Here is a 25,716-nt window from a genome sequence, read left to right as displayed (position 1 = left end):
TCTCTCCCCTCCTCCGAAGCAGTTTCCTCAGGTCTGCCCTCTTGCTGTTCAAGATGATCTAGCAGCTCATCAGTGGTTAGTTCTTCACTGTCCTCCACCACCAACTCTTCCACATCCTCCCCACTAACCTCCAACCCCAAGGACTTCCCCAATGCCACGATGGATTCCTCAACTGGCATAGGATTCTCAGGGTTAGCCTCAAACCCTTTAAAATCCCTTTTTGTCTACACATTCTGGCCACAGTTTTTTCCAAGCAGAGTTCAATGTCCTCTTAGTCACTTCCTCCCAAGCCTTACCTATAATGTTTACACAATTGAGGATGATAAAATAAATAAATAACAAAAAGGCACAATACCGTGACTGGAACGATACACAAATAACCCACACATAAAAGAGAGAAGCTTACGACGACATTTCGGTCCGACTTGGACCATTGACAAAGTCACACTAACAGAGGTGGAGCAGGACGGCTATATATAGGCAGGAAGAGGTGGAGGTAGTAGTAGTAGTAGTCCACCTCTTCCTGCCTATATATAGCCGTCCTGCTCCACCTCTGTTAGTGTGACTTTGTCAATGGTCCAAGTCGGACCGAAACGTCGTCGTAAGCTTCTCTCTTTTATGTGCGGGTTATTTGTGTATGGTAAAATAATCTTTCCAAAACTCTCTTAGAGTCAGTTGAGTTTCTGAGGTCACTACAAAGCACCTTTCAAACATAGCTTTTGTGTTCAGTTTCTTGAAGTAGGAAATAACCTGCTGGTCCATGGGCTGCAGGAGAGGAGTGGTATTAGGAGGCAAAAACTTCACCTTAATGAAGCTCATGTCCCTAGAAAGTCGCTCTACCAAATCTGAAGGATGACCAGGAGCATTGTCTAATACCAGGAGGCACTTAAGGTCTAATTTCTTTTCAATTAGGTAATTTTTCACATTGGGGGCAAATGCATGGTGTAACCAGTCATAGAAAAAGTCCCTAGTGACCCATGCCTTACTGTTTGCCCTCCACAGCACACACAAATTAGCCTTGAGGACATTGTTTTTCCTGAACACTCTGGGAGTTTCAGAGTGATACACCAATAAAGGCTTCACTTTGCAATCACCACTAGCATTGGCACACATCAACATAGTAAGCCTGTCTTTCATAGGCTTATGTCCTGGGAGTGCCTTTTCCTCCTGAGTAATGTACGTCCTGCTTGGCATTTTCTTCCAAAACAGGCCTGTTTCGTCACAATTAAACACTTGTTCAGGTTTCAGTCCTTCACTGTCTATGTACTCCTTGAATTCCTGCACATATTTTTCAGCCGCTTTGTGGTCCGAACTGGCAGCCTCACCATGCCTTATCACACTATGAATGCCACTACGCTTCTTAAATCTCTCAAACCAACCTTTGCTGGCCTTAAATTCACTCACATCACTAGTTGCTGGCATTTTTTTAATTAAATCGTCATGCAACTTCCTAGCCTTTTCACACATGATCTCTTGAGAGATGCTGTCTCATGCTATCTGTTTCTCGTTTATCCACACCAGTAACATTCTCTCAACATCTTCTATCACTTGCGATCTCAGTTTCGAAAACATAGTTGCACCTTTGGCAAGAACAGCTTCCTCGATTGCCGTTTTCTTGCCCACAATAGTAGCGATGGTTGATTGGGGTTTATTATACAACCTGACCAGCTCAGAGACACGCACTCCACTTTCATACTTAGCAATGATCTCTTTCTTCATCTCCATAGTAATTCTCACCCTTTTTGCTGTAGGGTTGGCACTAGAAGCTTTCTTGGGGCCCATGGTGACTTATTTTGCAGGTGCAATCACTACAAAGGCTGTGATAATATGAAATGTTCCAATTGTTGTATGTTTGGAAGCGACCGCGGTGGCTGGCTGGCTTGTAAACACTGGCACCCAAGGGACAAGTGAGGCGCGCTCAGGCCAAAGTGGACGCGTATGGTACAGAACGAATAGCGCTGGTTGGGTTTTTAAGCGCTAGTTGAGGCAAAATTTTTGCATTAAAATGTATCGCTAGTCTGATTTATCATTAATCGATACCATCGCTGGTCGCAGGTCCACTGTATTATTATTACTAATATGACGTCTCGAGACATAAGACACTCTTATTGATTTTAATGTGTACCTGTATGCCAGCACAGTATGTAAGTTTACTTAGGTACAGGTATACATGAGTATAATTGTCAGAGTAGTATATATAAAATATGAAATAACTATTAAAAACACTTGAAATTTTGTTGTTTCCAGACATAATGGAGAGACTTAGTGCTTGGATCTCACAGAGAATGTAAACAAACCGGGTGGGGCGCGGTGACCGTATTAGAAAGTCAGGTGGGGGGAGCCGTATAGCGAGTTTTGGTCATAATTTGAAATGACCATATTAGCAGAATGTCGTAAAGCGAAACACCATAAAACGGGGCCCTACTGTATATAAACATCAAACACGGTGGCTCGTAAGGGTTAATGCCACTGGGAACAACTTGAGAGTCACTGGACCTCTGTCGCACCGAAAATCTTTCCGTAGAGCTCTGTACCTCGCGTTCCTTTAAGATTTTCCTAAAATGGACCACAGCATTGTCATTGTAAAAGTCACCAGCATGACTTGCAATAGCTGTGTCAGGGCGATTTTCATCCATAAACGTTTGCATGTCAACCCACTTTGCACCAATTTCCTTAATCTTTGAAGAAGGCAACTTCCTCAATTTCTCTCTCCTCTCCTCTGAAGCAGTTTCCTCAGTTGTGTCCTATTGCTGTTGCAGATGCTCTTGCAGCTCATCACTGGTTAGTTCTTCATCGTCGTCCTCCACCAACTCTTCCACACCCTCCCCACTAACCTCCAATCCCATGGACTTCCCCAATGGCATAATAGATTCCACAACTGGCATAGGCTTCTCAGGGTTAGCCCCAAACCCTTCAAAATCCCTCTCTTCTACACATTTTGGCCATAATTTCCTCCAAGCAGAGTTCAAGGTCCTGTTAGTCACTCCCTTCCAAGCCTTACCTATAAGGTTTATTCAATTGAGGATGCTAAAGTGATCTTTCCAAAAGTCTCTTAGGGTCAGTTGAGTGTCTGAGGTCACTTCAAAGCACTTTTGAAACATTGGTGTACAGTTTTTTGAAATTTGATATGACCTGCTGGTCCATGGGCTGGAGGAGAGGAGTGGCATTAGGAGGCAAAAACTTAACTTTTATGAAACTCATCTCCCCCGAAATTTGCTCTGGCAAGTCTGAAGGATGAGCAGGAGCATTGTTTAATACCAGGAGGCACTTAAGGTCCAATTTATTTTCCAGGAGGTAATTTCTCACAGTGGGGCCAAACACATGATAAAACCAGTCATAAAAAATGTCCCTAGTGACTCATGCCTTACTGTTTACTCTCCACATCACACAAATTAGCCTTGACGACATTGTTTTTCTTGAGCACTCTGGGAGTCTCAGTGATACGCGAGTAGAGGCTTCACTTTTCAATCCCCACTAGCATTACTACACAACATTAAAGTAACCCTGTCCTTCATAGGCTTGTCCTGGGAGTGCTTTTTCCTCATGTGTAATGTACATCTTGTTTGGCATTTTCTTCCAAAACAGGCCTGTTTCTTCACAGTTAAACACTTGTTGGGGTTTTAATCCTTAAGCCTCTGTGTACTCCTTGAATTCCTGCACATATTTTTCTACCACTTTTTGGTCCCAACTGGCAGCCTCACCATGCCTTACCACACTGTGTATGCCACTACGATTCTTAACCCTTTGACTGTTTACGACGTATAAATACGTCTTACGAGCCAATGTTTCTGACGTATTTATACGCACAAATTCTAGCGGCTTCAAATCAAGTGGGAAAGGCCTGGTAGGCCTACATGAGAGAGAATGGGTCTCAGTGGTTGGTGTGCACCCTGTGAAAAAAATCTGGGACCCAGCGGTGCATTGTGGGAACACCATCTTGTTAGTCCATTTTCACCATGCCTCTCGGCAAGAAATTCCTCACACCTCGGCGGATTAGAGGTCTTTTGTTCCCAAGTGATAGCTCTAACAGCGATGAAAATGTCAGTGACAGTGAATTCCAGGGTTTTGAAGTGAGTGTTACCGGAAAAAGTGCCCAGGATAACGTAATTAGTGATGAAAACCGAGATGACCCACAACCTTCCACCTCTGGTGCTGGGCCGGCTTGTTCACATTCACGTTCGCCTGTACCAGGACGAAAGAGGAAACTATTTGGTCGTGTACAACACCCAGATGATAGCAGTGAATGTGATAGTGATAGTGATTTCAAGGTCATTGAAAGCAGTTCTAGTGACAGTGAGGGTGAATATTCCCCAGTGAAGCGGCAGCATGTACGACGTAGCATGTGGTCTGGTAGTGTTTCATATGTTGTTCCAAGAGGAAGGAGAAACTCTGGGATTACATCCCGTGGCCCTACACCATGACCTGATAGTGAAGATGACGATATTGTAACGATGGATATGAATGATGTGAGTGAGGGAGCAGGCAGTGGTGGTGATAGTGAGGGTGGCACAGCCCATGTGGCACCATCAGCGGGCCACGCTACTACCCACGCTGCTGACTCTGCACAACAACCAGCCTCACCCTACCCCACACTCCCACAACCTGCACAACCACAACCACGGTACAATATCCAGACCCCACCAGCAGACCGCATCTGGGATTGGCAGGACGGTGACGAGTTTGTTCCCAGTCCCCATGACTTTGATGAAACACAAAGTGGAATAAAGCCATCATGTCCACTTGGGAACAATGCCAGTGAACTGGACTGCTTTGAGTTATTCTTCGATGAACCCCTGATGGACATCATTGTCAGGGAAACAAACACATACTGTGATTACACCATGGCAAATACAATTCTCTCACCAAAATCACGGCTACACAAGTGGAAGGAGACAACTGTGGCAGAGATGTACCTGTTTTTTGCCACAATAATGCTTATGCCACATGTGTATAAGCACACTGTCACCACATACTGGGCAACAGAACGCCTGATTTCAACTCCAGGTTTTAGTGACATTATAGGTGTCAATCGTTTCCTGATACTGTTACGTATGTTACACTTTTCAGACAAAACCAGGCCTGACAGAAGCGACAGGTTATGTAAGATAAGAAATGTATTTATGTACCTGAAACAAAAGTGCTGCATGTATTTTTATCCCTTCAGGAAGCTTGTTATTGATGAGTCCTTGATTTTATTCAAAGGAAGATTCTCATTCAAGCAATATATACCAAGCAAGAGGAAACGCTTTAGTATAAAGCTATTTGTACTGTGTGATTGCAGAAGTGGTCTAGTTTTGGATATCATTGTGTACTCTGGCAGTAATACTTTGAGAGATACCATGAAGTTATTGGGTATCTCTGGTGATGTGGTTCGAACAATGATGGAACCATATCTTGGTAAGGGGCATATGTTATTTACTGATAACTGGTACACAAGCCCCTTACTCAGTGATTTCTTGCGAGTGAACCTGACAGACGTGTGTGGCACAGTGCGTCGTAATTGTAAACATATGCCAAGGTTCGACGCTGGCACTCGCAGAGGTGAGGTGCAAGCCTTTGCTGCCAGTGACATCATGGCATTTCGGTGGCATGACAAACGTGATGTCACATTATTGACATCAGTTCACCGAAACGAAATGGTACACAGTGACAGGCACAACAGAGACCAATGAACCCATTCTAAAGCCTGCAGCTGTCATGGACTACAACCTCAATATGCGCTTAGTGGACAAATTTGACATGCAGATTGGGTTTGCAGACTGTATATGCAAGAGTTATAAGTGGTATATAAAACTTTTTTTCCATCTTGTTGATATCTCTATGCTGAATGCTTATAGCATATACAAGTTGAAGACCAACAAAACATCAAAATATGGTGAATTTTGCTTGTCAGTAATCAGACAAATAATTGCAAAGTACCAAGGAGCAACACCTGCAATAGACCAGCGCCCACGAAATTACCAACACACGTCATCTCGTTTCAGGCCTGGTGATCACTACCCCATACAACTGCCTCCTACTACTGCCAAGAAAAATGCTCAGAAGAGGTGTTATGTATGTATGCATACCACAAAACGCCCACAAACACGTAGAGACACTCGTTTTATGTGTGAGGAGTGTCAAGTGCCCCTCTACATATACCCATGTTTCAAAGAGTTCCACAAGCTGCAGCAGTTCTAGGAACGTGTTTAGTGACTGTACATATGTATATATATTATGGAACAATAGTAATAAACATTGTTTTGTATTGTTTGTTTGTGTAAACAAAGTGTATACACAAACTAATAGTGATAAAGTTTGTTCTGTTATTGTGTTGTAAACAATGAGTGTATATTTGAAGAATGCACCTTACATTGGTCTCACTGGCCACATAAGTTACCTGGAACAGAAAAATATTGAAAAATGCAAGAAACCTTTGAATTAGAGTAAATAAAAGAATACCAGGTGGGCGGCAGTCGCCGCTGTTGCCGTACGCACGTCACTTTCTACAAACTTTGCGGCTCTATATCTCGGTAAGTACTGATGGCAAAAAATTTTTTTAGGCTTAAAACACTCAGAAAAATATTCCTAACATTTTCATAAGAAAAAAATAATTTTTTTTTTTCGAATATTTGGCGACATAGAATGACAGTTTCAGAGAGGGGCCTGAAACAGTCAAAGGGTTAAATCTCTCAAACCAACCTTTGCTGGCCTTAAATTCACTCACATCACCACTAGTTGCAGGCCTTTTTCTTAATTAAATCAACATGCAACTGCCTTGCCTTTTCACATATGATTGCTTGAGAGATGCTATCTCCTGATATGTTTTTCATTTATCCACACCAATAACAGTTTCTCAGCATCTTCGAGTACTTGCGATCTGTGTTTCAAAAACATACTTGCACCTTTCGCAACAACATCTTCCTTGGTTACCTTTCTGTTGGCCAAGATAGCAGTGATGGTTGGTTGGGGTTTGTTATACAACCTGGCCAGCTTGGAGACATGCACTCCAGTTTCATACTTTGTGGCGATCTTCATTTCAGTTGTAATCCTCACCCTTTTTACCACAGGGTTGGCACTAGAAGCTTTCTTTGGGCCCATGGTGGCTTATTTAACCCTTTGGGGGTTTCGGACGTACTAGTACGTCTTACGACCCAGGGTTTTTGATGTACTAGTATGCTTAAATTCTAGCCCCCTCAAATCCAGTGAGAGAAAGCTGATAGGCCTACATATGTAAGAATGGATAAGCATGGTCAGTGTGCGCAGTATAAAAAAAAATCCTGCTGCACACAGTGCGTAATGAGAAAAAAAAACTTTGTGTTTTTGGATTAAAACAGCGACTTTGCACTGTATTTTTGTATGGTATTTATTGTTGTATTCTAGTTTTCTTGGTCTCATTTTATAGAATGGAAGACATATTACAGAAATTGAGATGATTTTGACTGGTTTTACAATGAAAAGTACCTTGAAATTGAGCTCAAATTAGCAGAAATGTTCGATTTTTACCAAAGTTCAAAAGTAAACAAATCATGCCAAGCATCCAATACACATCAGCTGGTGAGTCTAATATTTTTTCACAAGTGCACTGATATTATTTATACCATTTCTACACTAATGCAGTAGTCTGCATAACAGTAAATCTTATTTCTTTTGTAAGAATAAAAATTCAAAGTGGAAAGCCAAAGAAATATAAGAGGGGACTGGGGATGTGACTAACGAACAGAGGAAATGTTATTTTAGCACCAGGAATGTCTGTCTTGTTTATTCTGGACCCTATTCGGAAATTGGCATCTTTCGAAATTTGTGTGAAATTGGCAAAATTGCTAAATTCTGACCACTTTATTGGATAGTTGAAATCGGTAAATGGGTGGTCTCTTGTACTCATTTGATAGAAAAAATGGAGTTTTAGCGAAATAGTTATGATTTTTGTCGACTAGTACACTGGAATTGGCCGAAAATAGGGCTCAAAGTTGGCAAAATCGCCGATGCGTAATCATTGTTGAGACCGCTAACTTTGCAAGAGCATAATTCCGTAAGTTTTCCATCAAATTTCATACTTTTGGTGTCATTATGATCGGGAAAAGATCTTTTCATAATATTTTTTTTTTTTTTTTTTTTTTTTTTTTTTAATTTGGCCGACCCTGAGAACAAGTCTCTAAGAGGACCTGTCGAACCCCCAAAGGGTTAATAGTTGCAAGCCCTAAAAACACTGGAATAATACAAAATGTACCGAATGTATGCATGGAAGCGACCGCCCTGGCTTGTAAACATTGGCACACTAACTGAAGGCAGGGCGGCTAAAGTGGGCTCAGGCCACAAGGCCGCATTCGGGACGAATGTTATTAGTCGAGTTTTTCATCGTTGATCGGGCCAAAATTTTTACGCTAAAACGTGTCGTTAGTTGATTTTATCGTTAGATGATGCCTTCGTTGGTCAGGGGTCCACTGTATATGATTACAGAGTACAAATAGGCCTGTATAGGGAAAATCATTGATTTTGATGATGTGATAGATGATTTTGGAGGATTGAAGGCAAGGAAATGTAAGATCAGATTCACTGATATGTTACCTGTACTCAAGGTCAAATTGAAACTTGAAAAATAAAGAAAAACATTGCAATGTTTTTTTTTTTTTTTTTTTTTTTTTTGAAGGTGAATAAATGTAGAATCTGTTGCCTGTACTCAAAGTGGTATTTGAGTTTATTTCCTCAATATTACTACGATTATTTATTTTATCCTTAAAGTTGAGAAGTGCATGTATTCTCCTGTTCAGTTTATGGCCCTTAAACATTCTCATTGCTAAACATTAGTCACTGAGCATGCAGTAGTGATGTAACTGGAGTTTACTCCCCCCATCCCCCTGCCCTTGGATTTCATGGAGGTGACACCAAAGATGCTGCTCCAGGTGACAGCAAAGATTCCCCCCCCGGGTGACACCAACCCTAGCGACTCCACTAGAACTAGCACAGCCTCTCCTCACTTAATGGCGGAGTTCCAGTCCTAAGGCCATATCTGTAAATGAATTCGTCACTAAGCAAATCAAATCAAATCAAAGTTTATTCTCTATAAGGATTACAATGCGGGGTTTACAGATTTTGGTTATTGTGTGGTTTACATGTAATAAAATACTAATTACAGAGGGGGCCACTAGAACACCTAGCATGGCTAGGCATTTCGGGCAAACTTAGATTAATTCTTAACTCTAAATTATTACAAATTGTGGAGTAAGTTGACTAAATACTAAGTGACTAAATACTAGTTTGTGAGTTTAGCAATGTGAATGCTTTTGTTATGGCACAATACATAGTTTCTATATTGGAGTATCACAGGCAAACTTGGAGCATACTATAATGGTAGTGGGTTTGTGTCAACTATCTTTGATATTATTTTAATGTCATCTTTGCACCATTTATAATATTTTTAGTATATTTTTAAATGTTTATGCAGTAGTGTACTGTATATTGTATTAAACAGAATAGAGGAAATTAACTCTAATATACATTAAGTATGCATACTGGCCAGAGAGCCCGTTCTAAGTCCGAGTTGTTGGTAAACGATTATGTCGCTAAGTGAGGAGAGGCTGTATAAAGCAACACTGCATAAACTGAGAGATGTTAGACAAAGAGTTGTTTCAGCATGATACAATGTTTGTGCAGAGATGGGAGACACTTGGTTGTGCATGCCTAAAGCCCATAGTTTTGTATAAATACATACACCAATCATATCAGAACTGTCTCTCCCTCTTTTCAGCTGAACAGCTCAGTCCCAGCTGACTGGCTTCCTTTCATTCTTCCCACTGCCTTACCCCCATCCTTCACACTCATCTCTGCCTCTTCCCTTCTCCTAGCACCTATTTCTTTCTGCCTCATGTATGAAATCACCTCTTCCTCCTTCATCATCTCCATCTCTATAATATGTCTGCTTCCCAGTTCATATTTAGTAATATTGTGTTGTCATGTGTTCATCAATGTTTGATAAATATTATATCACCATGACCTTATATTTTTTATTTTTATTTTTTTTTTTATTATCACACTGGCCGATTCCCACCAAGGCAGGGTGGCCCGAAAAAGAAAAACTTTCACCATCATTCACTCCATCACTGTCTTGCCAGAAGGGTGCTTTACACTACAGTTTTTAAACTGCAACATTAACACCCCTCCTTCAGAGTGCAGGCACTGTACTTCCCATCTCCAGGACTCAAGTCCGGCCTGCCGGTTTCCCTGAATCCCTTCATAAATGTTACTTTGCTCACACTCCAACAGCACGTCAAGTATTAAAAACCATTTGTCTCCATTCACTCCTATCAAACACGCTCACGCATGCCTGCTGGAAGTCCAAGCCCCTCGCACGCAAAACCTCCTTTACCCCCTCCCTCCAACCCTTCCTAGGCCGACCCCTACCCCGCCTTCCTTCCACTACAGACTGATACACTCTTGAAGTCATTCTGTTTCGCTCCATTCTCTCTACATGTCCGAACCACCTCAACAACCCTTCCTCAGCCGTCTGGACAACAGTTTTGGTAATCCCGCACCTCCTCCTAACTTCCAAACTACGAATTCTCTGCATTATATTCACACCACACATTGCCCTCAGACACGACATCTCCACTGCCTCCAGCCTTCTCCTCGCTGCAACATTCATCACCCACGCTTCACACCCATATAAGAGCGTTGGTAAAACTATACTCTCATACATTCCCCTCTTTGCCTCCAAGGACAAAGTTCTTTGTCTCCACAGACTCCTAAGTGCACCCCTCACTCTTTTTCCCTCATCAATTCTATGATTCACCTCATCTTTCATAGACCCATCCGCTGACACGTCCACTCCCAAATATCTGAATACGTTCACCTCCTCCATACTCTCTCCCTCCAATCTGATATTCAATCTTTCATCACCTAATCTTTTTGTTATCCTCATAACCTTACTCTTTCCTGTATTCACCTTTAATTTTCTTCTTTTGCACACCCTACCAAATTCATCCACCAATCTCTGCAACTTCTCTTCAGAATCTCCCAAGAGCACAGTGTCATCAGCAAAGAGCAGCTGTGACAACTCCCACTTTGTGTGTGATTCTTTATCTTTTAACTCCACGCCTCTTGCACATTTTTTTAAATTATTAGTGATTGACCCCCTTAAGCATGCATAAATTGCAAAATTAAACTTTGACTTTGATATGCATGTACTGTATTCAGAAACTACATTTGCTTTTATTCTATTTTTTGGCAGTACAAGCATTAATGTAATGATTAATTTGTAAAACATTAGCATTTTAAAAGGATTGACTGTACCAAATGGACAAGCATCAATGCAAATTTGTTCTTAAGATTACCTTGCTGCAACTACAAACCCAACGTATTGTTTGTGTAAATAAAGATTCATGGATTAGGTCAATTACAAAAGGCAAGACAACTCACTGTAAATTAAATTTTTTTTTCCAGTACGTTAAAATAGCAACTTTGCAGTGTATTTTCGTATGCTATTTATGGTTGTATTCTAGTTTTCCTGGTCTCATTTTATAGAACTGAAGACATATTATGGAAATTGAGATGATTTTGATTGGTTTCACAATGAAAAGTACCTTGAAATTGAGCTCAAAGTAGCAGAAATGTTCGATTTTTGCCAAAGTTCAAAGGTAAACAGATCATGCCACACGTCCAGTACACGTCAACTGGTGAGTGTAATATTCTTTCACAAGTGCCCTGATATTATTTATGCCATTTCTCTGCCATTTCTACACGAATGCAGTAGTCTTCATAACAAATTATTTTTTGTGAGAATAAAAATTCAAAGTGGAAAGCAAAAGAAATGTAACAGAGGCCTGGAGACATGAGTAATGAACAGAGGAAATGTTATTTTACTGCCAGGAATGTCTTTCTTGTTTATTCTAGACCCTATTTGGAAATTGGCATCTTTTGAAATTTGTGTGAAATTGGCAAAATTGCCAATTTCTGACCACGTTATTGGATAGTGGAAATCAGTAAATGGGTGGTTTCTTGTACACATTCGATAGAAAAAATGGAGTTCTAGCAAAATAGGTATGATTTGTGTCGACTGATACATTGGAATTGGCCGAAAATAGGGCTCAAAGTGGGCGAAATCGCCGATGCGTGAACATCGTCGAGACCGCTAACTTCACGAGAGCATAACTCCATAAGTTTTCCATCAAATTTCATGCTTTTGGTGTCATTATGATTGGGAAAAGATTCTCTATCATTTCATAAGATTTTTTTTTTTCTTTTCTTTTCTTTTCTTTTAAAAAAATTTCCAACCCTGAAAACAAGTTTAGGAGAGGCCCTGCCAACCCTGAAAGGGTTAAATTAAATTAATTTTTTCATAAAGTACACAGTTGTTGAAAACTTAATTGACATGTATTACAAACATTGTGGGAAAACCCTGCATATGAAGAGCATTTTTGGGCAGACTAAAACTGGAACATAAAACTACTTGACATTATATAATTCAAGTTTAGATTATTTGAATGATAAATATGATATAGACTCTCACATAGCTTAGGTTCAGGTTACATATTATTACTGCTGTATAACAGTAGTAATAATAATAATAATAGTAATATATCTTTATTTCTACAAGTACATGTATAAGGTATACAGGCCTAGCTGACATCAGTGACATACTGCATAGAACGCCGCTTGTTATGCAGAGCATTTCGGAAAAATTAGGTCAGTTTTGTCCCAGGATGTGACCCACACCAGTCGACTAACACCCAGGTACCTATTTTACTGATGGGGAACATAGACAACTTGTGTAAAGAAACATGCCCAATGTTTCCACCCCTTCACCAGGAACTGAACCCGGGCTCTTACCATGTGAAGCGAGAGCTTCACATGGTAAGAGTCCGGGTAAGACTGTAGCATGTTATAAATTTTGGGAAAATAAGCTTCTATATAAATGATTTCTTTCTAGTGGCAGTAATAATATTTCTTCAGAGGTGAGTCTAAGGTTTATTAATGAGTAATAAGGTACATGCAGTGTGTTGTATGCTTGGGTTGCCAGGCCTGAGGCCTGATGAGAGAGGGTAAGAGGAAGAAGATCTTGCTGGTACCTTGTCTGGTGCATGAGTGAGAGCTAGGTAGGGTCTCATGTATTGAGTTCTAGGTAGAACTAGGCCCGCCCAGATGGCAGCACGATGCGTATGTGACATGGCACGATATATAAGACCTTACAGTGGTTACATCTCCGGCCACCTTACATGCCAGTTCTCACTAAATCCTCTCAATACGATATAGTATTTTCCCTGCCCTCTGTGTCTCAGTTCATCTATGAGCGCATGTATTATATTTACTGTGGAAATCTTAACTAGCGGTTGATGTAAACAACCAATGGAGGCACCTGCTGTGTGTGTGTGTGTGTGTGTGTGTGTGTGTGTGTGTCCAGTACTATTCAGTCAGGTGGTGTTCAATGGACTTTCAATCTTTCCAGCAATCCATTTAGTCTCTGGCACCCAAAAGGAATACTAGTGATGATAGAAGGTCAAGAAGGAAATGAAGTGAAGTGTGAAACCCTGATGGACTCTAATAAAATTGAGGTACAAAGACGCAGACACACTTGTTTTATGTGAGGAGTGTAAAACACCATTGTGCTTATACCCATGTTTCAAAGAATTCCACAAGCTGCAGCAGTTCTAGAAAAGTGTCCAGTGATTGTACGTATGCATATATATTATAGAACAATAGTAATAAACAATTTTTTATATTGTTTGTTTGTGTAAACAAGTTTTATGAACATTATGATGATACTAGTGTTTTTGCTATAATTGTGTTACATTCAACGAGTGTATATATGAACATTGCACCATACTTTGGTCTCACAGGCCTCAAAAGTTATGTGAAAAAATAAAATAGTGAAAAAAACAAGAAATCGTCGAATAAAAGTAAACCAAAGTTTACCGGGTGAGCGGCAGTCGCAGCTGTTGCCATATGCCGCTCATTTTCTGCAAACTTCACACCACTATATCTCGGTAAGTACTGATGGGAAAAAAATTTTTTGGACTAAAACAATCAGAAAAATAATCTTAACATTTTCATAGGAAAAAATAGTTGTTTTTTTTTTTTCGAATATTTGTGACACCATGAGACACTTCAGGATTGGGCCTTTCGACAGTCAAAGGGCTAAAAGACTCTTACAGGAACCAGGAGAGACAGGAGGAGCTTAACCCTTTCAGGGTCCACAGGCCCTCTCAGAGATTTGTTCTCAGGGTCCCCCAAATTTATAAAAAAAAAAAGATTTTTTCTATTGAAAAGATAATCTTTTCTCGATCATAATGACACCAAAAGTATGAAATTTGATGGAAAACTTACGGAATTATGCTCTCGCGAAGTTAGAGGTCTCGACGATGTTTATGCATCGGCGATTTTGCCTACTTTGAGCCCTATTTTCAGCCAATTCCAATGTACTAGTTGACAAAAATCGTAATTATTTCGCTAGAACTCCATTTTTTCTATCGGTCCTATTCAGTGTCACACGACACTGAATAGAACCGTAGAGTACTAGAGAAGGTAGTTGTGTGACACTGAATAGGACCATAGAGTACTAGAGATGGTAGTCGTGTGACACTGAATAGGACCGTAGAGTAGTAGACAATTAGTCGTGTGACACTGGATAGGACCGTAGAGTGCTAGAGAAAACAAACCACCAATTTACCGATTTCAACTATCCAATACAGTGGTCAGAATTTAGCAATTTTGCCACTCTCACACAAATTTCAAAAGATGCCAATTTCCAAATAGGGTCCAGAATAAACAAGAAAGACATTCCTGGCACTAAAATAACATTTCCTCTGTTCATTAGTCACGTCCCCAGGCCCCTCTTACATTTTTGTTGCTTTCCACTTTGAATTTTTATTCTCACAAAAAAAAATAAGATTTACTGTTATGCAGACTACTGCATTAGTGTAGAATTGGTATAAATAATATCAGCGCACTTGTGAAAGAATGTTAGACTCACCAGTTGATGTGTATTGGACACTTGGCATGATTTGTTTACTTTTGAACTTTGGTAAAAATCGAACATTTCTGCTACTTTGAGCTCAATTTCAAGGTACTTTTCATTGTAAAACCAGTCAAAACCATCTCAATTTCCATAACATGTCTTCCATTCTATACAATGAGACCAGGAAAACTAGAATACAACAATAAATACTATATGAAAATATAGTGCAAAGTCTCTGTTTTAACCCTTTGACTGTCGCGGCCGTATATATACGTCTTACGAGGTACCGTGTTTGACGTATATATACTCATAAATTCTAGTGGCTTCAAATCAAGCAGGAGAAAGCTGGTAGGCCCACATGTGAGAGAATGGGTCTGTGTGGTCAGTGTGCACCATACAAAAAAAATCCTGGAGCACGCAGTGCATAATGAGAAAAAAAAAACTCCGACTATTTTTTTTTTAATTAAAAAGGCGACTTTGTGGTCTATTTTCGTATAGTATTTATGGTTGCATTCTCATTTTCTTGGTCTCATTTGATAGAATGGAAAACATTTTATAGAAATAGAGGTGATTTTGATTGATTTTACTATAAAAAGAACCTGGAAATGGAGCTCAAAGTAGGGAAAATGTTTGATTTTTGCCAATGTTCAAAAGTAAACAAATGATGTCATTGTCCAATAAATGTCCAACTAGCCATTCTAATATGCAGTCATGAATGGGTTGATGTTATTTATACAATTATTACAGAATTGCAGTAGTCTGCATAATAGTAAGTCTTCTATTTTTTGTTTGAATAAAAATTCAAAATAGAAAGCAAGAGTAATATCAGAGGGGCCTGGAGACATGACTGATGAACAAAGAAAATGTTATTTTAGAGTCAGGAATGTCTGTATTCATTCTGGACCTTATTTTGAAATTGTCATATTTTTTAATTTTCGTGAAATTGGCCAAATTGCAAATTTCTGACCACATTATTGGGTAGTTGAAATCTGTAAATGGGCAGTTTCTTGTACTCAATCGATAGAAAAAATGGAGTTCTAAAGAAATAGCTATGCGTTTGGTCAACTGGAACAATGGAATTAGCCGAAAATAGGGCTCAAAGTGGGCGAAATCGCCGATTTGTAAATATCGCCAAGGTCGCTAACTTTGCAAGAGCATAATTCCGTCAGTTTTCCATCAATTTTCGTTTTTTTGTGTCATTACAATCGGGAAAAGATTCTCTATCATTTCATAAGAAAAAAAAAAATTTTTTATTTTTTAAATTTTGCGACACCAGGAGACACCTCAGGATTGGGGGTTGCGACAGTCAAAGGGTTAATCCAAAAACACGGTCCAAGTTTTTTTTTTTTTTCTCATTACGCACTGTGTGCTGCAGGATTTTTTTTATACTGCGCACACTGACAACATAGACCCATTCTTTCATATGTAGGCCTACCAGCTTTCTCTCACTAGCTTTGAAGGCGCTAGAATTTGTGTGTACTAGTACGTCATGGACACTGGTGCATAAGCCGTACTAGTACGTCCGAAACCCTGAAAGGGTTAAAGCTATTAGTGAAATTGAAAGAAATTCGAAATATTCCTTTTCATATGCCAAAAACAAGGCAAATACCACATCTAGTATCGGGCCCTTACTCAGACAGGATGGGACTTACACAGATGACAACAGGGAAATGAGTGAAATACTGAAATCCCAGTACGACTCTGTGTTTAGTGAGCCACTAATCAGTCTGAGGATCGACGACCCAAATGATTTCTTCATGAATGAGCCTCAAGACTCTGTAAATATATGCCAGATTTCTGACATTACCCTAACTCTGATAGACTTTGACAACATGCCCATGCACTCAGCCCCAGGCCCAGACTCGTGGAACTCTGTGTTCATTAAGAACTGCAAGAAACCCTTCTCACGTGCCCTAAATACACTATGGAGAAGGAGCTTGGACATGGGTGAAATTCCACAGTCACTTAAAACAATGGATATAGCCCTACTCCATAAAGGTGGCACCAAAGCATTAGCTAAGAACTATAGACCAATAGCTCTAACGTCCCACATCATAAAAATCTTTGAAAGAGTACTAAGAAGCAGGATTGGAAACCACCTGGATTCTCAAAAATTGCATAATCCAGGGCAACATGGGTTCAGGGCAGGTCACTCCTGCCTCTCACAACTACTGGATCACTATGATATGGCCTTGGATGAACTGGAAGAAAATCAGAATGCAAATGTAATATACACAGGCTTTGCAAAAGCATTTGACAAGTGCGATCATGGCGTATTAGCGCACAAAATACGTGCTAAAGGAATACACCTACCATCCGACTTATGACCAAGCTTGGTTCCGACCAACCGGTCGTAAGTCGAAATGGACGCAAGTCGAACCTTTGAAAATTGCCGACATATTGGGTAGGGCATAATGTCAAAACTTTCCTATATAAACTGCCTACATAATACTGTAATGTAATGTACAATCATTATTTCATTTTTTTTACCATAATTTACTTCTATTGTTGTATTTTAATTATTTATGTACTGTATATAATGTATACATGGTAGTGATATGTATTGTAAATTTTACATCGCATACAGTATCATATGTTACCTGTGGAGTGGGTGAATACCACTGGTAGTGTCATCCTGCCAGAATGTTGTGTAACCTATACCCTAAGTAAAGAGAAACAACTCTGGAACGTGTGTAATACGTATCCGGCTGGCTGGCTGGGTGGCCGGGTCTGTGGTTGGCCGGGTGGGTGGCTGGATGGGTGGGTGGCTGGATGGGTGGCTGGATGGATGGGTGGGTGGCTTGATGGGTGGGTGGGTGGCTGGCTGGATGATGGGTGGGTGGCTGGGTGGGTGGGTAGTTGGCTGACTGGCTGACTGAATGTGGCTGTCTCTCTCTCTCTCTCTCTCTCACTTGTAGACGTAAGTCAAGTTATCATACATATTATAAATTACCTAGGATAACCCAAAAAATCCAGACAAAGTGCTATACCGTGGATCTGTGCTCCAGTGCCCTAAATTAATAATAATATTAACAATCATTATTATTACAATAATACATATGTACTAATATTATTATTATTATTAAGCTACAATATAATAATCGTGTAAACTCATTACTTACCTTAAAATATCTGTAATTTTAACCCTTTCAGGGTCCAAGGCCCAAATCTGGAGTCACGCACCAGTGTCCAAGAATTTTCAAAAAAAAAATTTGTTATTTTTTCTTATGAAATCGTAGAGAATCTTTTTGTGAAGGTAATAAAACAAAAAGTACAAAATTTGGTGGAAAATTGACGAAATTATGCTCTCACGAATTTTGATGTGTCAGCGATATTTACGAATCGGCGATTTTGCCGACTTTGACTCCCATTTTAGGCCAATTACATTATTCCAGTCAACCAAATTCTTAGCTATTTCACTAGTATTACTTCTATTCTATCGATTGAGCACAAGAAATCGCCAAGTCAACTGTTTCAACTACAAAATAAAGTGATCGGAAATTGTTAATTTGGCCAATTTAACACAAAGTTCAAAATATTCCAATTTCAAAATAGGGTCCAGAATGAACAATGTAGGCATTCCTGGCACTAAACTAACATTTCCTCTGTTCATTAGTTATGTTTTGAGGCTTTACAAATAAATTCCATTTTGATTTTTTATTCACATAATGAATTTTTATTCACACCAAAAAATAGAAGATTTACTGTTATGCAATACTGTAATAATTGTATAAATATCATCACCATATTTGTGAATGTATATTAGACCCACCAGCTGATGTGTATTAGACGTGTGAGGTCGTTTGTTTACTCTTGAATATCGGCAAAAATTTAACATTTCTGCTACTTTGAGCTCAGTTTCAAGCCATTTCCAGTGCTAAAACCAATCAAAATCATCTCTATTTCTGTAATATGTCTTCCATTCTATCAAATGAGACCAAGAAATCGCAAATACAACTATAAAAAACATACGAAAAAACACTGCAAAGTTGCTGTTTTAATCGAAAAATCATGATTTCATTTTTTTTCTCTCATTATACACAGTGTGCTGCAGGATCTGTTTTATGTGGTGCACACATACCACATAGATGTATTCTCTCATATCTAGGCCCAAATGTACCACTCACAGTTTATCAGAGTGAGCTGAGCTCATGGCGTAGATCTACGGTTTGGACCCTGAACGTAAAGCCGTAGATCTACGGGACGGACCCTGAAAGGGTTAATGTAGAGTGAGAGGTGAGTAAACAAGATTAAATGAATAAATGAGAGAGAGATTGAGAATGTAGAATGTTGACGAGTTATGTAAACAAACGTTGTTGTTGTTGTTGTTACCAGCCCTGACACGAATGATTCCTGTTCACTGTCAAGCCGACCAGAAAAACATCTCATATTTGTTAATTTATATGTTATGCAGCATGTTTATTATATAATTTTGAAAAAAAAATCATAGATGGATTAAGCAAAATGTCTATAGAGTGGACCCTCGCATAGTGCTATTAATCCGTTCCTGAGAGCTCAATGTTATGCGAAATTATCGTTATGCGAATTAATTTTCCCCATAAGAAATAACGGAAATCAAATTAATCCGTGCAAGACACCCAAAAGTATGAAAAAAAAAAATTTTACCACATGAAATATTAATTTTAATACACACAAACTGAAGAAGACATGCACAGTTACATGACACTTACCTTTATTGAAGATCTGGTGATGATTGATGGGATGGGAGGAGGGGAGTGTGTTGATGGTCTTAGTGTTTAGCAGGGGAATCCCCTTCCATTAGGACTTGAGGTGTCAAGTCCTTTTCCAGGGTTATTTCCCTTCTTCTTTTAATGCCACTAGGACCAGGTTGAGAGTCACTGGACCTCTGTCACACAACATATCTGTTCATAGAGGCCTGTACCTCTCGTTCCTTTATGACTTTCCTAAAGTGGTTCACAACACTGTCAGTGTAATAGTCACCAGCACGGCTTGCAATAGCTGTGTGAGGGTGATTTTCATCAAAAATGGTTTGCACTTTAAGCCACACTGCACACATTTCCTTAATCTTTGAAGTAGGCAACTTCTTCAATTTCTCTATCCCCTCCTCCGGAGCAGTTTCCTCAGGTGTGGCCTCTTACTGTTGAAGATGATCTAGCAGCTCATCAGTTGTTAGTTCTTCATTGTCCTCCTCCAACAACCCCAGAAAAGGACTTGACACCTCAAGTCCTAATGGAAGGGGATTCCCCTTCTAAACACTAACACCATCCATGGTCTCCCCTCCTCCCATCCTATCAATCATCACCAGATCTTCAATAAAGGTAAGTGTCATGTAATTATACATGTCTTCTTCAGTTTGTGTGTATTAAAATTAATATTTCATGTGGTAAAAATTTTTTTTTTTCAATACTTTTGGGTGTCTTGCATGGATTAATTTGATTTCTATTATTTCTTATGGGGAAAATTAACTCGTCTAACGATAATTTCGATTAACGATGAGCTCTCAGGAACGGATTAATATCGTTGGTCGAGGGTCCACTGTATACAGTAGGGCCCCACTTATACTGCAGGTTAGGTTCCAGGCTACTGCCAGAAAGCAGAATGCCAATTTTTTCCCACTTATAAATGCATATAAATGCCAGTTAAAAAGTTTACACTAACATATATTATGTTAGCAATAGAACTAGGCATTAAAAACAATAAAAAGTAAAATATACACACAGTACACCCATTACTTACCTTAAAATATTTATAGTCTTAATGTAGGGTGAGAGGTGAATTTTATTTGTAGGAAGTCAGATTTGGGAATTATGGTGTCCAGCCAGGGAAGCCCACCCCACCCCACCCACACGTAATGTGTACAAACCAGGCGAATTCGTCTAGTTTTCGTCACTTTACATTGTGTACAAGTTGTCTCCACGTTGATTCAGTAGAATAAATAGAGAGAGAAACTCCCATTCTCATGTAACACCATTTTGTAGAAGAAATAATGCCCTGAGTGAAGGCATACTTAGGTACAGGTACACATATGTATAATTATCAGTTATAATGTAGGTATGTATTTAAAAATCGGCAATTTTGCCCACTTTGAGACCTATTTTTGGCTAATTCCATTGTTCCAGTTAACCGAACTCATAGCTATTTCTTTAGAACTCTGTTTTTTCTATCGATTGAGTACAAGAAACTGCCTGTTTACCGATATCAACTACCCAATAGCGTGGTCAGAAATTTGCAATTTGGCCAGTTTCATGAAAATTAAAAAATATGACAATTTCAAAATAAGGTCCAGAATGAACAATGCAGACATTCCTGGCTCTAAAATAACATTTTTTTGTTCATCAGTCACATCTTCAGGGCCCTCTGATATTACTCTTGCTTTCTATTTTGAATTTTTATTCAAACAAAAAATAGAAGATTTACTATTATGCAGACTACTGCAGTACTGTAATAATTGTATAAATAACATCAACTCATTCATGACTGCATATTAGAATGGCTAGTTGGATATTTATTTGACAATGACATCATTTGGTGACTTAAACATCGGCAAAAATCAAACATTTCCCCTACTTTGAGCACCATTTCCAGGTTCTTTTTATAGTAAAACTAATCAAAATCACCATTATTTCTATAATATGTTTTCCATTCTATCAAATGAGACCAAGAAAACGATAATACAACTATAAATACTATACGAAAATAGACCACAAAGTCTGCATTTTAATTAAAAAAAACGGTCAGAGTTTTTTTTTCTCATTATACACTGCGTGCTCCAGGATTTTTTTTATATGGTGCACACTGACCACACAGACCCATTCTCTCAAATGTGGGCCTACCAGCTTTCTCCTGCTTGATTTGAAGCCGCTAGAATTTATGAGTATATATACCTCTATTACCTGGAGTTTACCTGGAGAGAGTTTCGGGGGTCAACGCCCCCGCGGCCCGGTCTGTGACCAGGCCTCCTGGTGGATCAGCGCCTGATCAACCAGGCTGTTGCTGCTGGCTGCACGCAAACCAACGTACGAGCCACAGCCCGGCTGATCAGGAACTGACTTTAGGTGCTTGTCCAGTGCCAGCTTGAAGACTGCCAGGGGTCTGTTGGTAATCCCCCTTATGTGTGCTGGGAGGCAGTTGAACAGTCTCGGGCCCCTGACACTTATTGTATGGTCTCTTAACGTGCTAGTGACACCCCTGCTTTTCATTGGGGGGATGGTGCATCGTCTGCCAAGTCTTTTGCTTTCGTAGTGAGTGATTTTCGTGTGCAAGTTCGGTACTAGTCCCTCTAGGATTTTCCAGGTGTATATAATCATGTATCTCTCCCACCTGCGTTCCAGGGAATACAGGTTTAGGAACCTCAAGCGCTCCCAGTAATTGAGGTGTTTTATCTCCGTTATGCGCGCCGTGAAAGTTCTCTGTACATTAGGGGAGAAAAGGGGAATTTATAGGCGCATCAGAAGAGGAGAGGTTAACCTTACTGACCAATATGTTCAGCTTAAAAGAGTAGTAAAAAAGGCGAAGGTAAAGTTCTAGCATGGATTGAGGCATGGCTTACCAATAGAAAGCAGAGAGTTACAATTAATGGAGTGAAATCTGAATGGGGATTAGTCACTAGTGGACAAGGATCAGTTTTAGGCCCTCTCCTGTTCATAATTTACAAACAGTCATAGGGTTAATACTTCTGGGTGTATGAAACAAATTAATTGCATTTACATTATTTCTTATGGGGAAAATGGTTTCGAAAATCGTCAATTTCGAAAATAGTCACACTTCCTGGAACAGATTAATTACGAAAAACGAGGGTCCACTGTAATTATATTCCTAAAGAAGAGCTAAACCCTTAAGTGTCACATAGCACTTGCAGAATTAGAGGTGATCAGGTTTAACGTAAGAAGGGAGGGAAGGCTTGGTTCTTCAGTCTCAGAAAACTTAGGAACTGCAAATACAACTATGCTGTTTATTAACCACAAAATTTGTAGAGACGACTATAATAGTAAATCTCATACCATTTATTAATTTGATCTAATATTGTTTTGTTTTTCTTGCAGATGGTTTTACACCTCTGATTTGCTAGTACGAGAAGCTAGCTTAGAAGAGGTGCGGAAGGCTAACGCCTACATGATCTTGTACGAAAAAGTGACCTAGTGATGTCTGGCAAGACATCAATATACAACTTTGATCTGTATTTTTTAGGTATTGAGCATTATTATTATTTTGGAGGGGATAAGGGTTAAATTTTATTTTTACTCTATATACCTCTCAAAGTGCATATTATCTGTTGTCCAGGATAGGCTTCCACTTTAGGTGTTGTTGTTACATATTGTAATTTTATCTTTGTGCTTGCTTTAAAAAGAATTTCAGAAAGGAATCCATTTTGTATATGAAAGATGAGGTCTGTCATTTTCTGTTTAGCTTATTAATCTAAGTGTACTTACTGCATGTAAAATTTTTAAGAGAGTAACAAGTTCAATTTTGAAACCAAACATTTACTTACACTGCAACAGTTTATTTACAAGCTGTCATATTTTGGAGATTCTCATGTACTGACTTGAGATTCAGGAAGATTCAGTTTACATTTTCATTTTTTATTTTCAGTATTTATTTTACCTACTTTTTATCGTGACTGTAAAACCTCCATCCAGAGTTCAGCCATTAACCCTAATTGAGCTGTGGATCCAGCCATCAGCCCTACAGGAGCTGTGGATTTAGTCATTGAATCTATTGGAGCTACAGATCCAGATGTCAGGTTCACCACAGCTTCAGGATGGCATGCCCTTAAGCCAGCAGAAGTGAGCTAGTATATATATGTTTATATGGATACAAGAATACAATGGCATCTCTACCCAGTGGAGATAAATGGTATAAAATACCAACATAATGGAAAACTAGACACAGATATAGTATAATGTGATCTGCATTATACTTCATTAATGTCTACTTTTCCACCTCTACCTAGTGATATTATTATTTGTGTATGAAATAATATCAACATTAATGCCTATAATATTATAACTCTACATTCTGGTGCTTGGTGAGGTGCATAATAATGTGAGAGAATAATAACATTGTCACACCATATAATTGTTGACTCAAGCAACAAGTGCTTGTTAAGGCCGAAAATAATGTGAGTGAGGAAATTAATGTTAAGCCAAGAAATGTGACCAGTGTGTCACAAGAACATAACATGCAAACTACACAATAATGCAGAGATTAGTCATCTGAAAAGGAACCATAGTTGCATATATTATGCCATAACTAGACACTGACATGCTTGTTACTGTCCCACTTGAGGTATATACAGTACTTGCAGGACAACAAAATCCATATGTTATTGGTCATAAGGCAAATTTTTTTTTACTAAATAAACATGCCCAAAATAATGCCCCTTGTTTTATGAGTGTAACCCACCCAACGGAATATGGAAAAAATATCAAAGCAAAATATAGTATTTATGCTAACGTAACCGCCATGTTAATGCTGAGTTGAAGGGTCGTGAGAGTCCCAGGGGACTTGGAGTCGATCTTACTGCTGTAAGATTGACCACCAGTGTGTTTTGTAAATATAAACTATATCATGTTAATAATTTTATTTAAATAAAAAATCTTAAATATCATTGTCCTCATTTTCAATAATAATAGAAATAATAAGAGAAAGGGAAGGAGGAGCAAGTGTAAATATTGCTGACAATGGCAGCCCAGTTCAGCCTCACATATGAATTTATTTCTTATAAAATATGAGTTTAGCACCCAAATTGATGCTCAAAATATAGTAATACTGTACTGACATTATGTCTAGTTTCCTCTTGTTTTAACTAATCATTTAAATAGAGGGCAGCAAAGGATATGTAAGTATTGGTAGTCCTCACATAGACTGAACCCCTTCAGTGTCGGTTCCGTAATATTACGGCTTTAAGGCCAGTGACTGTGTTTTTGGTTTAAAACAGCAATACACAAATAACCCACACATAGGAGAGAGGAGCTTACGATGACATTTCGGTCTGACTTGGACCATTTGCAAAGTCACTTTTTTGTTAGTGTGAATGGTCTAAGACAGACCGAAACATCGTCGTAAGCTTCTCTCTCCTATGTGCGGGTTATTTGTGTGTTGTTCCAGTCACGGTATTGTGCCTTTTTTTGTTATTTAAAACAGAAACTTTGCAGTGTATTTTTGTATAGTATTAATGGTTGTATTTTTGTTTTCTTGGTCTCATTTGATAGAAATAGAGGTGATTTTGGATGATTTACTGACTAAAAGTAGCTTGAAACAGGGCAACTACCTGAGATATGAGTTTTTAAGAGAAGAGTGGTGGAGCACCGAGAAAGGAATGAGCTTATCTACGACAACCAGCACGGTTTCAGGGATGGGAAATCCTGTGTCACAAACCTACTGGAGTTCTATGATGGTGACAGCAAGACAAGAGAGAGAGAGAGATGGATAGATTGAGTTTTCTTGGACTGTAAGAAGGCATTTGACACAGTTCCACACGAGATTAGTGCAAAAGCTGAAGGTCCAGGCAGGGATAACAGGGGAGGCACTGCAGTGAATCAGGGAATATCTGTCGGGAAGACAACAAGAAGCCATGGTATGTGACGAGGTGTCAGAGTGGGCACCTGTGACAAACAGGGTTCCACAGGGGTCAGTCCTAGGACCGGTGCTGTTTCTGGTATATGTGACCGACATGACAGAAGGAATAGATTCAGAAGTGCCCCTGTTTGCAGATGATGTGAAGACGATGAGAAGAATTCAATCAGACAAGGACCAGGCAGACCTAAAAAGGGATCTGGACAGGCTGCAGGCCTGGTCCAGAAACT

At 39.3% G+C, this 25,716-nt stretch overlaps 1 protein-coding gene across 3 annotated transcripts in view; it reads left to right on the top strand.

Annotated features, from left to right (window-relative positions):
- Usp30 (ubiquitin specific protease 30) overlaps window positions 1-24,515 on the top strand; it is a 301,098-nt gene extending 276,583 nt beyond the window's left edge. For all 3 annotated transcript variants that reach the window (XM_070101827.1, XM_070101828.1, XM_070101825.1), the window contains one exon: window positions 22,954-24,515. In XM_070101827.1, coding sequence (XP_069957928.1) covers window positions 22,954-23,050 — 97 coding nt within the window. In that variant the 3' untranslated portion in view covers window positions 23,051-24,515. The remainder of the gene's footprint in view (window positions 1-22,953) is intronic.
- The last annotated feature ends 1,201 nt before the right edge of the window (window positions 24,516-25,716 follow it).

The sequence above is a fragment of the Cherax quadricarinatus genome, chromosome 79 (genome assembly GCF_038502225.1).
Source record: "Cherax quadricarinatus isolate ZL_2023a chromosome 79, ASM3850222v1, whole genome shotgun sequence".
Lineage (NCBI taxonomy): Eukaryota > Metazoa > Arthropoda > Malacostraca > Decapoda > Parastacidae > Cherax > Cherax quadricarinatus.
The sequence above is the reverse complement of the archived record's forward strand: the minus strand, read 5'-3'. Positions and strand labels throughout refer to the sequence as shown.